General features: G+C 36.9%; 1 protein-coding gene across 1 annotated transcript in view; it reads right to left on the minus strand.

Annotated features, from left to right (window-relative positions):
* LOC101157686 (metabotropic glutamate receptor 4) overlaps positions 1-14,032 on the minus strand; it is a 191,439-nt gene that overhangs the window by 34,946 nt on the left and 142,461 nt on the right. Inside the window, exons 5-6 of the mRNA XM_004068826.4 lie at positions 13,371-13,525; positions 12,885-13,025 (exon numbers count right to left, since the gene is read on the minus strand). Of these exons, the coding sequence (XP_004068874.1) occupies positions 12,885-13,025; positions 13,371-13,525 (296 nt within the window). The remainder of the gene's footprint in view (positions 1-12,884; positions 13,026-13,370; positions 13,526-14,032) is intronic.

Raw genomic sequence — 14,032 nt, forward strand, 5'->3', positions numbered from 1 at the left:
CGCCAGTCCAAAATGCAATTAGCTAGAAGGTAAATATCTGGATTGCTGCAGAGGAGCAAATCAATTCCAATATCTAGAGTGCAAGTTTTTCTCCTCTGGGAAATCTCATCAGTAAAAAGAAAACTCTTTCTTGCATCTCCAGAAGAAATACATGGATTACTCCCTAAGTAACTAAACAAGCATCATGTCAGTTAATAACATGCATCCACTGGCATGTCATGCCAGTAACTGTTAATTGCAAGTATGCTCCATCAAAGGTTTTGCTGGCAGCTTTGAAAAACACCTATGTGTTCACATTTTCTTTACATTTGATGACTTTCTGGCCTGCTAATGCAGTTCCCTGTACTGTACAGATTGTAAGTATCTGGAAAGGAAAACAAGCATGACAGTAATATTCTCCCCAAAGGCTGAATGTGATTTCTTTTTGGAGCTCATTAAACCTCGACGAGGTTGATCCAGAGGTTTTTGCAACTGCTAATTGCTAAGAGGGGGGTGTGGTCTGAGAAGAAGATACGGAGTGCCTATGATGACTTCTTTCTCCCCACAAACTTAGAACCTTAAGGAGGTCTTTCTTTAAGTCCCATGTTTATGCAGGACATAGTAAAAAGCAGGTGTGTTCCATTTAGATAAACAATATTCTAATTACCAGGGATGGGTTAATGATAGAGCAGCATACATTTCCGTAACTGCTGAATGGAATTCAATTAGGCTTTGCAAATTAATATGTACACGACAGGGGATATTCTGCAGGGATTCAGATAATAATATGTTGTGCAGTAAGTAAAATCAGTTATCTTGTTGGGACAATGTTGTTTGTGGACTTGTGCACTTTTAGAATAGTATTTTTTTTAAATCCAAATTTGAAAATATACATTGGAGCTTAATCCCAGAATTATTAGTTATTGGAAAAGTTGAACGAAAAGTTTTAAATGAAAACAAAACGATTTATCTTTATTAGCTATACAATTCAAGAACAGATTTGAAACTTTCATCTGAACATGCGGCTGGCCAGGTTCATGAATCAAAGTTCATTCTTGACGGAACACAGCAGTCAAAGGCAGAGTCACTTGTGTTCTGGAGGGTTACACATGTCAAACTGGTCAGGGAGAAAAGACCAATCTCTGTGTTTCAGGTTCTGCTCGTTCCTTAGCTTTGTAAGATTTGTAACTTAATAAATAAAAATGCATCAATTTGATCTGAACTCATTTGGACTTACAGGAAAACATTGATGGAATTTAAATTAAATCTAAATATTTGATTTTAATGGTTAAAGTAAACTGCACTGGATCATAGGAATAATTTAGTCCAACTTTTAAATTAGCAAAGATATGATACTACATAAAAATAATCAATCTTTAAAAAACGATGTTAAAAACAAAACTAGTGTTGCTTACAATCAGAGAAAGCTTTTAAGTTCAAGCATCCTTGGGTCATGGAGCAGCATTTTGATCAGTAAAAAGGAAACAACATTAATTCCAAAACTAGTTTTGAATATAATCAACATCTGTCAAAAAATGTTGTTTTTATTAGAGAAACTTTGAATACATAAAAATATATTTATGTATTTTTTTCACAGATGCATTTAAAATCCTGATTGCTGTTGTTGATGCACAACCAGTTATTACTTTCTTTAAAGGTGTTTATTTTCACAATTTGCACCAGGCTTGTTTGCTTTTGTCCTCATGTCAAAGCAATCAAAATATGTATTTTGTATTTATTTTGGTTATCTTTGAGCATAATTTAAAGGTGGTTTTCCTGCTTGGCTATCTATTTTAAACATTTTCAAAAGTAAGTTGTGTAAGCAATTGTATCTGCCAAAGAGAAATTTGAAGTAGTTTCTAATCAATTGAAAAGGATTTCACTCGATCAGATATTTATCAATTGTGTGAAAATTTAGAGCGACTTTTTTAAACCCTTGTGGTATCTTAGATGACCCCACCCTTACATTGATGTGTTCTCCCTACAATGACAAAGGTGGATAAGATTTCATGTAATCCATGGACATCAGTGAAGTTCACAAATCATTGAAGAAAAAAGGTTCAGCGCACTGTCTAGTGGGTCTAGATGACCCAACTCCCAATGTTAAAGTGCCTAGGATAGCACAAGGTTTACACATATGGGTGTTCTAACATTTGTTAGGGAAGTGAAATTGTTTCCATTCCCCAGGTCAAAACCATAAAGAAATATCTTACTGCAGTGAAATGATTCAGTGAATACACAGCATTTTCTAAAATGATATGTTGACAGATTAAAATCACTTTATTTATAGTCCAAGGTCTGAAATCTGAGAATTAGGACTAGGGTTATGAATTTTTAAGTCTCCAAACTCTTGTTTATTTGTATACCTGTGACACAGATGTTCATATCTCAGTGTGGAGTGAAGCTGAGCTCATCAGGGTGCTGTTGTCACCTGTTTTCAAATTTAGGGCATGAATTGGATGACTTTTTTCTGCTTTTGAACTTGGAATAAATATCTGCTTTCTTTTCAGAATTGTCAATAAAAAGTCTGTTTAGAAGATTAGCACGTAGCGCTGCAGATAACACATTCTCTCACTGTTTTTCTTCAGATGAGTACAGATGAGTTTAAGTGTGAGACAGACTCTGTCATGCAGACATAAAACAAAAGAGAAAGGAAAGTAAGAGCCCTACTGTGACTCTAAAATTGTTGAAAAACAGATTTAGTTTTCTCAATTACATGATAAAACCAAAGGTCCCTAATAACGTTTCTGTGTGTTTGTGTGTGTGTGGAGAGGGCTCTGTAATCTTGGTTGTGTCTTATTTTTCTACTTGCCTTCAGTTTTTAGTGGGGCAACCACTGTCCCTTAGTGCCAAATCCACTAGTTATTTAACTGCACTTATAGCTGTGTGTGAAAATGTGTGTGAGCTCCACAAAAAAAGCTTATACCTGGTGCAAAACATAAAATTGAAATAAAAGAACTGTTTTCACTACAATACTGACAGACATGGAAAACCATTTACAGTTACCTTTTTTTTGCCTTTAAAAAACAAAAAAATAATAAATCTTTAATAATCAAACCAGAACGTGTGTATTTTTTATCATTTCAACAACAATTGCATTAGGTTTGATATTTAGTGTCTCTGCATCAGCCTACGGTTATTAAGCTTACACCTGTACTTCAGATCAATCCCATCACACGAGGCATAACAATGAGAACAAATGTTTTTCTGCCAGAAAAAAGGCAAGTATTGAACCACAACACTATTTGTGATAAATCCGAAGCGTGTTCCACCAAACAGTGGCAGAAAGTAAACAAAATGGGTTGATGTATATATCAACATGTCATTACTGAAGACTTTCAAACACAATGCATATTTAACATTCAGTCCTTGTTCTTTCACAATTCAAGCTGGTTTCAGTGGCCCCAATCTGAGAGTGTGCTAGTCCCCTAATCAGAGAAGGTCTCTTTCTGTCAACCATCATTCATTTCCTGCGTCTCCAAATCCTCACTTCACACCAAAGGGCTTTAATGTCCTTGATTATCTTGTGAGCTTTTGAAATGCTTAAATTATCATTGGAGTTTACGCTGCTGTAATTAAGGGCCACAGGGCAGCGATTGGACAGAGATTGTCACAGTATTGGCCGTCATGCTTGTGCCACAGGGAATCCTGCAAGCCAGAGTGGGTGTGAGAGTCAGATTTGTCTCGCAGGCCTGGCAGTCCACCCACACCAACTTTGTATCATATCTTCTTCATGAGACTTTTTTCTCTTTTTCTGCCATTTTCCTCTGTATCTTTCTCCTCAATCAGTTTTGACTCTTGGATGCTTTTCCAATCAGAAATTTCAGATAAAGCAAATCAACAAACAAAGGCTTAGACGGAGGGAAGGCCTCAGACTATTTACCCTTAATTGTTGGCTTTTGATCAGAAAATGGCCATCTGCTTTTCTCCCGCCAAAACACTCAGGCTGTTTTAATATTTATTAAAATTGGGTCATTTCTCATTAAAATTTCTAATTTTTATTAGGAAAAGAGCAAGCAAGCAATCTCATTTTTACATTAGGATTGAAACAAGACTGTCCCAACAGTCTTTTGTTGCATCACACCTCCCAGCTGTGGGATAATCTCCGTCCAAAACTGAAAGGGACTTTTGACCTGACCAATTTAAAATCCAAACCTATGAAGGTAACGAGGAATTCCTCACATGTTTAAATAACAAACATTTAAAAAAATAAATCAAGAGTTTAAAAGATCATATGTAATATAAAGAAAATTGGGGTTTTCTAATCTCAGCATTTGGTGGCATTTTAGTTGCTGTATCACATGTATTAATTGCATAAGGCTTATATATTGTTTAGTTGCCCTTTTATACTTGTATGCTTTATTTTTAAATTAAGTTGTCAAGTGTTGAATAAACAAAATGTATCAAATTAGTGGACACAGGACAACTTCTAGAATTCTGTATCCATTAAAACTGACCTTAATGATGTCCACTGAATCAGGATTTACTGTCTGTATTGTGAGCAGTCAAACTTGAACAGGGTACATTTTAGATATGTTTAACCAAGTTTCCACTGTTATAACCACGGGTCTTATTTGTTCATTCTTCTTTAGCAGAATATATGAACAGGAAGCTGCTGATGTGTAGAGCGAATGTCATGTGCGTTTGATCACAAGTGGATTTATACAGTAACAATAGTACAGAAGCATTTTAAGCTTTATATCTAATAATAGCATATATTCAGAAATTGAACTGCAAATACAGCATTTGTCAGAAAACTCACAATTACACATTTACAAAGAATGCTTAAAGCCTGTTATCTGCTGAATTGACTTTCAGCGCAAAAGAAAATCCTCCTGTTAGAAAACTGGCAAGCTGTCCAAAAATATTTTACATCTCTTGCCCAGTGCAAGCTGGGAAATACTCCAGCCACCCTGTAAGGCTGTTCTGGATAAGTGGTTTAAAAAATAGATGGTTGGATGGGAAAAGCATATGTTTGGTTTATCTGCATTGCTTTGTTTCCTGCAGCTCCCCCACATTGTTTCCAAAAAGGCAAACACAAAGCTCACAAAATGAGAAGAGGTCCTTCTCTACCTTAGCTTTCCGCTCCATATTAATCAGTTTTACATCTTCCTCCATGACAGATAAAAGACATGTTCTACTTTTTTTTTTCTTCCAGCCATCCATGGCATCCTTTTCCTTTGATCCCAGAGAGAAGTGCAACCCTCTCAGGACACTAACAATTCTGCAGAACACCCCATGTGGCTCTGGCTCAGCTCACACAGCTGCCTCGGGGACAGTGTCGAGCCCTCCACCAACACTGGCGCACCTCACACGTTACAGTCAAACTTCAAACAAACCCGCTCACATTCTTGTTCCACGCAAACTCATGGAGCTTAATGCTAAAGTGTCTGCAATGAGCATGGTGAATGACAGATGAGCTGCCTAATCCCTAATGCCGGTGCCTCTAAAGCATTTACCAGAGTCTGTGTCATCCTAATGTGGGGATGTTTAATTCAGAAAAGAAACTGCCATGAAATAATTACCAAAAAAACAATTTACTTGTGTAATAAGTTTGACTGGCTTACAGGGTAAGCCAATTCAGTCTTTGATTGAGGGATTTACTTGATTTTTGGGGGCATTGCCATAAAAGATGCTTGTACTTTTCTATTCCATCTATTGATCTGCAAATCTTGTTGATTTAATCATCCAATGAAAATAACCTTGGCCAGGAGGGCACCCAACGTTCCAAGTATTGATGATGCAGTTAAATTATTATAAACGAGCTAAACTGCTGCCCTTTGCAAGCCACTCAGCTAAAAGTTTTTGCTGCTTAATACCAATGCCCAACTATTTGCATATTCAACAAAACATGTGAAGAAACTTTTACAAGAAATCCCAACCTGATTTCATATTCATTCTATATTAATCATTCATTTTAAGCAAACCAATTCAAGATGTTATCTGTTTCAACTAAAAACATGAATGCTTCAAGCAAAAATTCAGTTTCCTCTTCAGATGCTATTATCTGCATGGTGTCAATGAAGCATAATGCAAAATTACCACTGAGGTAAGCAACCCTGCCAGATATTTAACATTTGGTCTATAACACCCACACTGCAGACGTCCACATAGCCCCTGGTTAAGTCTTCAGCCCTACTTTATTCTGTTTCTTGATGCTGCTATACATTTTTTTTCTTCTCATATTTTGGCTTAGTTTTTTCCTTTTTATAATGCTCACTTAATTATCATCAGTATGTTTTATCCCACAAAAAGCCAGAATAAAGAAATCAAAATGGATCCTCATAATAGCTGTGTAAAAAGGAAACTGAAACGACCTTCAGTCTCACAATATCTAACATGAGTCATTGTAATATTCAGCACTGACCAGGAGCGTGTCACAATCTTCACTCTGCAAGACACAAATCCTGCTGACACTCCTGTCTTCACTGATGTAAGGCTCATGTTTACCTGCTGTACATCAATACAAAGAGGTTGTGATGTTGTTCTTTTGTGCTTAAGCCAATACGATTATTTAAAATATAGTCAGGCTAGTTTTATTTCACGATAGATTTAGATTTTATAAATACAAAATGAAATCCATATGAAAATTAATGTGAGATGTTGATATTTTTCCAAGTCATAGTTAGGAGGTCAAAATGTATCCTTGGAAAATAGATCATAAATAGAACATTGTACATGTTTTTTTAATTACATATTTTTAATTACATATTTAAACACATTTAAATATTTTAATAACTGTATTTTTAAACAGGTAAAAATATTGATGATAGATGATCTGGGTTGGGGATCACTTGACAGTGGACATCCTATTGTAGGTGGTCCGCTGCCCTATACTGCACAACTACCCCCTGTTGCAGGTGCTGCACAGACTCCAAATAAATGCTGTTCGCAGTTGTGCATGTGTGAATTTGCAGCATTCAAAATCTGCACTACATCCACTTTGTGCATTTCACCACAGCTTAAAAAGCATTTTGTGTGTGGAAACTTCATGCAGATGGTGCGTTCACACATCTGGCTCCAAGGCAGAGTGGTGGCTCTGTGCTTAGTACTGTCACCTCACTGTAGAAAGGCAGTTGCTTTGATTCCATTTGATTTCCTGGGGTTTGCATGTTTTCTGCCGCGAGAGACATTATTCAGCTGAACAGACCACAAAACTGCCCTTCAGTACAAATATGAGAGTGAGTGATTCTTCAGCATCGTGTCATGCACTGATGCCTGGTTTGTTTTATATTCCCCCCCATACTTCTCTCCATGTCTAAATCAGTGTTATGTAATTAAATGTCATGTTTGTGTTTCAAATTGCTGCTTCCTGTAAGGTAATTTTTGTTTTATTTTTAGTTTTGTTACGTTTACATCAAAAATCTTGGCTAATTAATTCAAAAATATTAACACTAATTTCCTACTTTTATGTGCAACTAGGCTCTATCTATTTTCAAATTTTGATAATGGTTCAAACCACATTTTAAAATCTGATTTTCACACATTGTAACTTAACAACGTAAATAAAAAAAGTAAATAGATATATTCAGTAAAAATAATAATAATAATAATACAGAAGACGAGTAAATATGTTGTAAAATCTAAGAAGAAAAAAAAGTTCTAAAAGCAGTGTTTAATTTTGTAGCAAAGTGGAAACGACTCTACTTTGGCCAAACAAATTATGAGTCCTGAAAGGCGTAGCAATAGAAACAAAAGCTTCACCTGAACCTAGAAGTACTGGCTACCTTATCCTTGAACAGTTAAGGATCTAGAGGTTATCCAGAAAACAGGTATGTGTGGAAAAAAATAGATGTCAGGAGGAAAAAAATATTTTGCACTTTATTCTGTTTTAGCTACAGACTCTAAAGATGAAAAAAAAAAATTGCTAGGTCAACCTTCAAAGCAACTTCAACATTTATGTTGCTGCCGACAGTTTTTTCGTTTAATTAGATTAACTGCCTCGTTTTCTGACAGTAACAAAAATCTGACATAAGTTCCATCAATTACTTCAAACCCACTAGGGAAGCCTGAAATATTCATGAAAACCCATATTTGAACCCTCAGTGATCAAAGGAGAAGTGTGACAAAAGCAGAGATGTGAAGTTTAATTTTGTGATTATTGAGCTTATGAAGTCCTGTAACTCACTCAGAGAAATAACTGTTACAGAGATGATTGTTCCTACAAACCAAGTATCCAAACAAAAACTGTATATTGCTCTTTCACAGTCTCTTTGTGCTGTGTCAACAATGTGTATAATCTAATTCAAACATAAGCTGCACACAATCCTATCTGTAGTAGAATAAATAGCCATCTTTTGGTTAGAGACACATTTTTTGCCACTCTGTCATCTTTGAACCAACTTTGGAAACACTCATGTTCCCCAAGGTCCTGGAGCCTTTACATATCATTGGTCAATGTTGCAACAATAATTTTTCAACAGTAAAAAAAACAAAATTTCACTAATTAAATATATAATTAATTTAAAATATATGTGCACCCTCTAGTTAGATTGATTTTTTCTTTTAAATTTAAATTGTAATACAGCTAGATTTTACAAAACAGGATTTAATTTATTTGGAAGGCGTATAGTTTTGGGGTATTGGTTGTACATTTTACTGTTGTGTGATTATTCTGACGACATTAATAACAAATGAAGGAAAAAAGATATCTCTTTGCTTGTGCTAGTCATGTGAAGTGACAACATTATCCTGGTAAAGGTAGCACCCATCCTTAAAACAGGACCTTAAAAAAGCTCCTTTAGCGAACACCTAACACTAAAGGCTGCAGAGTTATACAAGGTCTAAAAAAAAAACTATTCCTAACAACAGGATGACAACAAGTTATTAAAATGCTTTAGATTAGATCGTGTGCAGCTGATGTTTGTATTAAATTGTACATATTGCTGACACAGCCCAAACAGACTGTAAAACAGCAACATGCAGTTATAAAACTGGTTACTAAGAACATTCAAGACTGTGTTACATCACTTCATAAGCTGAATAACCATTAAATTAAATTTCACATCTCTTCTTTTGTCACCCTTCTTCTTTGATCGTTGAAGGTTCAAATATAGACTTGCATGAATATTTCAGGCTTTCCTGGTGTGCTTAAATGAATAGAAGCAACTCATGTCAGGTTTTAGTCAATGTCAGAGAGTAAGGCTGTTTATGTAACTTTAAAACAAAGTCTGCCAAAGGAAAAATGTTGAAGTTGCTTTGAAGGTTGCCCTTAGGATTTTTTTACAGTGTTTACTTTTGTATATAACAAAATGGATAAACTGGAATACACATATTTCTGGTCCTGCAGATTTTCTTTCCCCACAATTACCTGTTTTCTGGGTATCCATTAGATCCTCAAGTATTTAAGGAATGGATAACCATTACCTTCAGATTCAGGCAAGCTGTTTGTTTCTTTTGCTGTTTGCCTACATGTTTTCATCCCTCAGATCTCGACTCCTAAGAGCAAGAAATCTTTGTACATGTAACGAACAGATATTTTTCCTTATTATAGTCTCTCATATTGAAGCAATCATATTGCAATACACATTTGAACTTGAGATCCAAACAACCCAAGTGTTTACCACAGTAAGCAATGACCTCAACAACCATGTGTGTTGGATGGTCACATTGAATTCTCAGTGACCTAAAGCTTAAGTGTGAGATTTCAACAGCTTTTAAAGCCTGGGACCTCATCAATTTGAAAGAACCCAATGAAATGTTTTTAATGTGAGACTCAATATCTGAGAAGAACCAAATAAACTAAAATGTATTTACCAGAAAAAATATTACTTCTAAAGTATCTATAACTATTAAACTGGCAGACTGTAAAACACTTTTTTTTTAATTTAATGTATGATTTATAATTTAGGCTCAATCCCATAATCATTAATTCTACTGTCCCCACTGTATTTGAATGCACTTCAAAGTTCATGGCTGAATCCGAATTGCTTCCCTACTTCTCTGAGCTCCTCCCTATTACTCCTATTGTAGGGGTATTTTAAGCTGTAGCAGTATCAAAAAGTAGGGATGGCCCGTTTGACACGACGCTTCGGCGCGTGTTTCACCTTCATGAAACAGAGTGGTTCGGCGCAATGTTTTGGGGCGTGTGTCAACTAGCGCAGATCACGTGGTTGATGACGTATGACGCGCCAAATGCCTCGTTTGGTCGAACCACGGTTCAGATGTCACTTGTGTTTTGAATAGTTAGGCGCGCTATTCTCTAGTTTTCTCTCTAGTTCACCAGTGTTATTGTTTCCTCAAGATTGGAATCAGTGTCAGTTCATTGCACTTTACCATGGTTTCTGGTAAGAAAACGTACTATGGCTCAGGATAGTTTCAACTCGATTTCTCCTAATAAAACAATACACTATGAACTATTGTGTATAAATGAAATACTTTAATCAATCTATAATGGCAAGCCAAATTGGTGTCAGTAGAGATAGCTCAGTGAAACTGTCACTGGGGATTGCATCCAGAGGTCCTGAGTTCACAACTGGTGTTTTACAATTTTTTTTTCTTTTGCTTTGTGTTTATTTTCTTCATGTGATGTGTATTTTGCTGTGTCAAGCACCTTTCACAGAAAATGTCACAAGTGGTGTTGTTTTACGTTGTTTTTTTCTAATCATTTTGTTTCAAAGCCCTGACTGGGTGGTTCATTTTTTCGGCACAATTACATGAACCCTCTTATAAATCACTGCTGCTCTCTTTTACTGGTATGTTTTTTCAACCAGCCCTGTTATTTCCACATTGCTGCAATGTTACAGGCGGAAGTAGGGGAGAGCTGCTCTTGCGTTCCGCTGCAGCTCCCTGCTCCTTCTTAAACATGCACGCGGTTTCCGCACATATACATCCTCAATCTACAACACAGTGTGGCGAACCAGGGGTTAGCCCCGCCTTAAACCCCTAAGAATCATGGGAAGTGGGTAATCTGGGTGTGAATTTTCACACCATAACTGAGGGAGCTGTGAGCTGAAGTGAGGTCCATGCTGTATGGCAGAAGTGGGTGTGTTCAGATAAATAGGCTAAACTACTGGTTACTCCTCCCCCTCAGACTACTGTGGTTTCTCAGTATTTGGGTTAAGGTAATCAATGACGCATCAATTAAATTGCCATAACATGTGGCTTGTATACGAATACGGCTTGTATATGTAAAAAGTGGTTGATCCTCCTGAAATTGAGTGGGTGAGGCTTGTAATTAGGTGCGCTCTATAGCCTGGAAATTACGGTAATTGAAAGTATTGAGTTTTTGTTCTCGCATGATTTTATAAAGTCATAAAACCAATGTTGTTATGTTTAGTTACAGAGCACTGGCAGTTACGCTCTAACCTAAATGACCAGCGACTATTGATGACGTCATCAAGCAGTAGTGACATACGAATTTGAAGACACTATTCTTCCATGTCTTTTTGCTTGGAGGATGAATGTAGGGGTAGGGAGAAGACGAATGGGTAGGGAAGCAATTCGGATTTGGCCCATTTCTTGCCCTTGTTATTTTAGTTTCACAATAAAGACATAAGGACAAATTTGCATAAATAAAAAAATAAAGTTTCAAAGAAAAGAAAAGAAACTAGACTTTTAAAAATTAAAGCTTCAATGCAAAACCGACAAATGGCGACCCTTTGACTTCACGATTGAAGCACACTTTAAAACAAAAGCCAGGTTAATTCACCATGTAACCACAGATGCCTGATTACAATAACAACACAAAGCTCATTTATTCAATAAAGAGTGGTGTCACTTTACAATAAAAACAAACACTCTAATGAAACAATAGGAAGGGGCTCACTGTGGAAAATCAAAGTGTTGCAAATCCCACAAATCTTGCTCCAGACCTTTTGTTTTCACAGCTCTGTTCCTATAAATGTCCATCTTGGAGTCATATTTATCCAACCGGAAAAAAATACAATTATTAATCTGTCCTTCGTGATCATGTCTACAATGGTTGGTACTTCTGTGTTGTGAAGCGGACGCCAACCACACGTCACTACCAAAGTAGACTCCCTGCTGCGCTGATGCGATTCAGCGTAAAAATGTTCAACCGGTTGAACTATCAGCGTGCGATTAATGAATGCCCGATTTGGACATAGAGCTCGCAACCGGACCTAAAAATGTACATAGCGCAGAAGCCCGAAATTTTGGTCTGTGCCGTTGACTGTTGACTGGGAGAAACCTGTGGACTCCAGAGATGCCTGCACCACTCACACAGAGCATCCTTAATTTGTTTCTAAAATGATTGAGACCTCTGTCAGTGGTTGAAAAGGATGGATTTAAAGACATCATTGGGGTGCTGCACCCTGGAAACCACCAAAGTAACTATTGCAAACTAATGGAGGAAAAATGATCACCTTTTGTAAAAAAAATTGCCCATCACATTACGTAAACTATAATCGTTGACTAATCGACAAATCAAAAATATTTTCAATTACGGAAATAATCGTTAGTGACAGCTGCAGATTCAAAATGTAATTAGGCAAATATCTTTTCAAAGAAATATGGCTGTGACTTATAATGATGAAAAGTAGGGATTCACTGAGAGGAAATCACAGAGTGATGAGTGTTTTATGACCTGAATGTTTAAATTATAAAAAATGCAATGGCTTTCTCTTTCAAGAGACTCCACCAATAGACAGCTGCATGGAGCCCATCGAAGCATTCATTTCTTACACTGAGTAAGCGAACATGACTCAGCAGAAATGAGGAGCATCAAAGAAATTTGTTGCAAGACGAGCAGTGATTGTGAATATTAAACATCCTCTGCTTCCTTAATAGGAGTGCAGCGCTGCCTAAACACTTTCTCTCCTCAGCTGATTGTGTCGTCTGCATCTTGACATTAACCGTGGAGTTTTTCCAGCGCAGTTAAAAGTTTGAACAATAAAAAACAGAGTGGCTTTTTTTTTTCTCAACAAGGAAAGAAAATGTCTTACTTGTGCACTTTTTGTGCCCGGACCCTTTCTTCGCAGCACGACGGCTCAGTGTGCAGTTGAAGTTGTTCTCCCAGAACTCAGCAAACCAGATATTCCTTCTGTTGTTTTCCAGTGTTCGGCTAATGAAGTAACGATCAAACCCTAAAACAGATCAATGGGTTTTCAGTCACTCAGTGTAAACAACAGGGTTGGTACAATGTGTGAGCACCTTCTAAGATGTTTTCTATAGGGGAAAAGAAAAAATACCATATATAACCCATTTAATTCATATCTTTCTTTAAATATACTTAATTTTCCTTTTTACATCTTTGATGATTCAATGAGGTGATTCAATGAGAGGCAAAGCTGGATAAAAGGCAGATTTTATCCTTTATAAACAGCAACAGAGAAAAGCTCTGGTTCAATTGAAAGGAAAGTTTCCCTGAGCATGCACAATCTTTTTAAACATAGTGACATTTAATGTCTCTGCACAGCCCATCTTGATACCTCTGATAGACTGGCGCTTTGGTAAGATAGTGACTGCTCCTTCTGCCATTTCCTCTTGATGCTCAACTGGAGAGATCTTTGATCCCCAGCTGTCCGAACCCACCCAGATGAAATGACCCGTCTGGTTTGCCTTTTTTGCTGCGGTGAGCAGTCGCCTGCACAAGTCAAAAAACACATGTTGCCTCGGATAAGGTCGGGATTCCAACCAGATGCACTTTTTTCCTTGTAATCTGTAACCATCTGTAAGTGAAGTGGCAGAGGTGGCCTCGGGCCTCCTCACAGCACAACGTTTGTAATGAAGTGTGACAGGGGGTTGATGGCCCACCATTCCTGGCTGCACTAAAAGTGATCCCACTACCATTTGTGTCTAGGCATAGTTACTAGGTGGTCCAGTACTGGATGGGGTGGTTTTTCCCTTTCTTCTGTCAGCTGTGCAACACGTCACAAAATGTAACTATTTAAATTTGTGGCTTATTTAGATCAAACTTAAAAGACACTTAAAGACCGACTTGGATCATTGTTTGATCTATTGTAAAACCGTTCTCAGTGGACTTTTAACTATGATTATGCCATTTTTAGCCAAAATAAAAATAAAAAATACTGTAGTTTTGTATTTCATAGTTTCTGCAGAGCAGCAGTTTTTCATTAAAAGAGTTGAGGGT

The sequence above is a fragment of the Oryzias latipes genome, chromosome 5 (assembly GCF_002234675.1).
Source record: "Oryzias latipes chromosome 5, ASM223467v1".
Classification (NCBI taxonomy): domain Eukaryota; kingdom Metazoa; phylum Chordata; class Actinopteri; order Beloniformes; family Adrianichthyidae; genus Oryzias; species Oryzias latipes.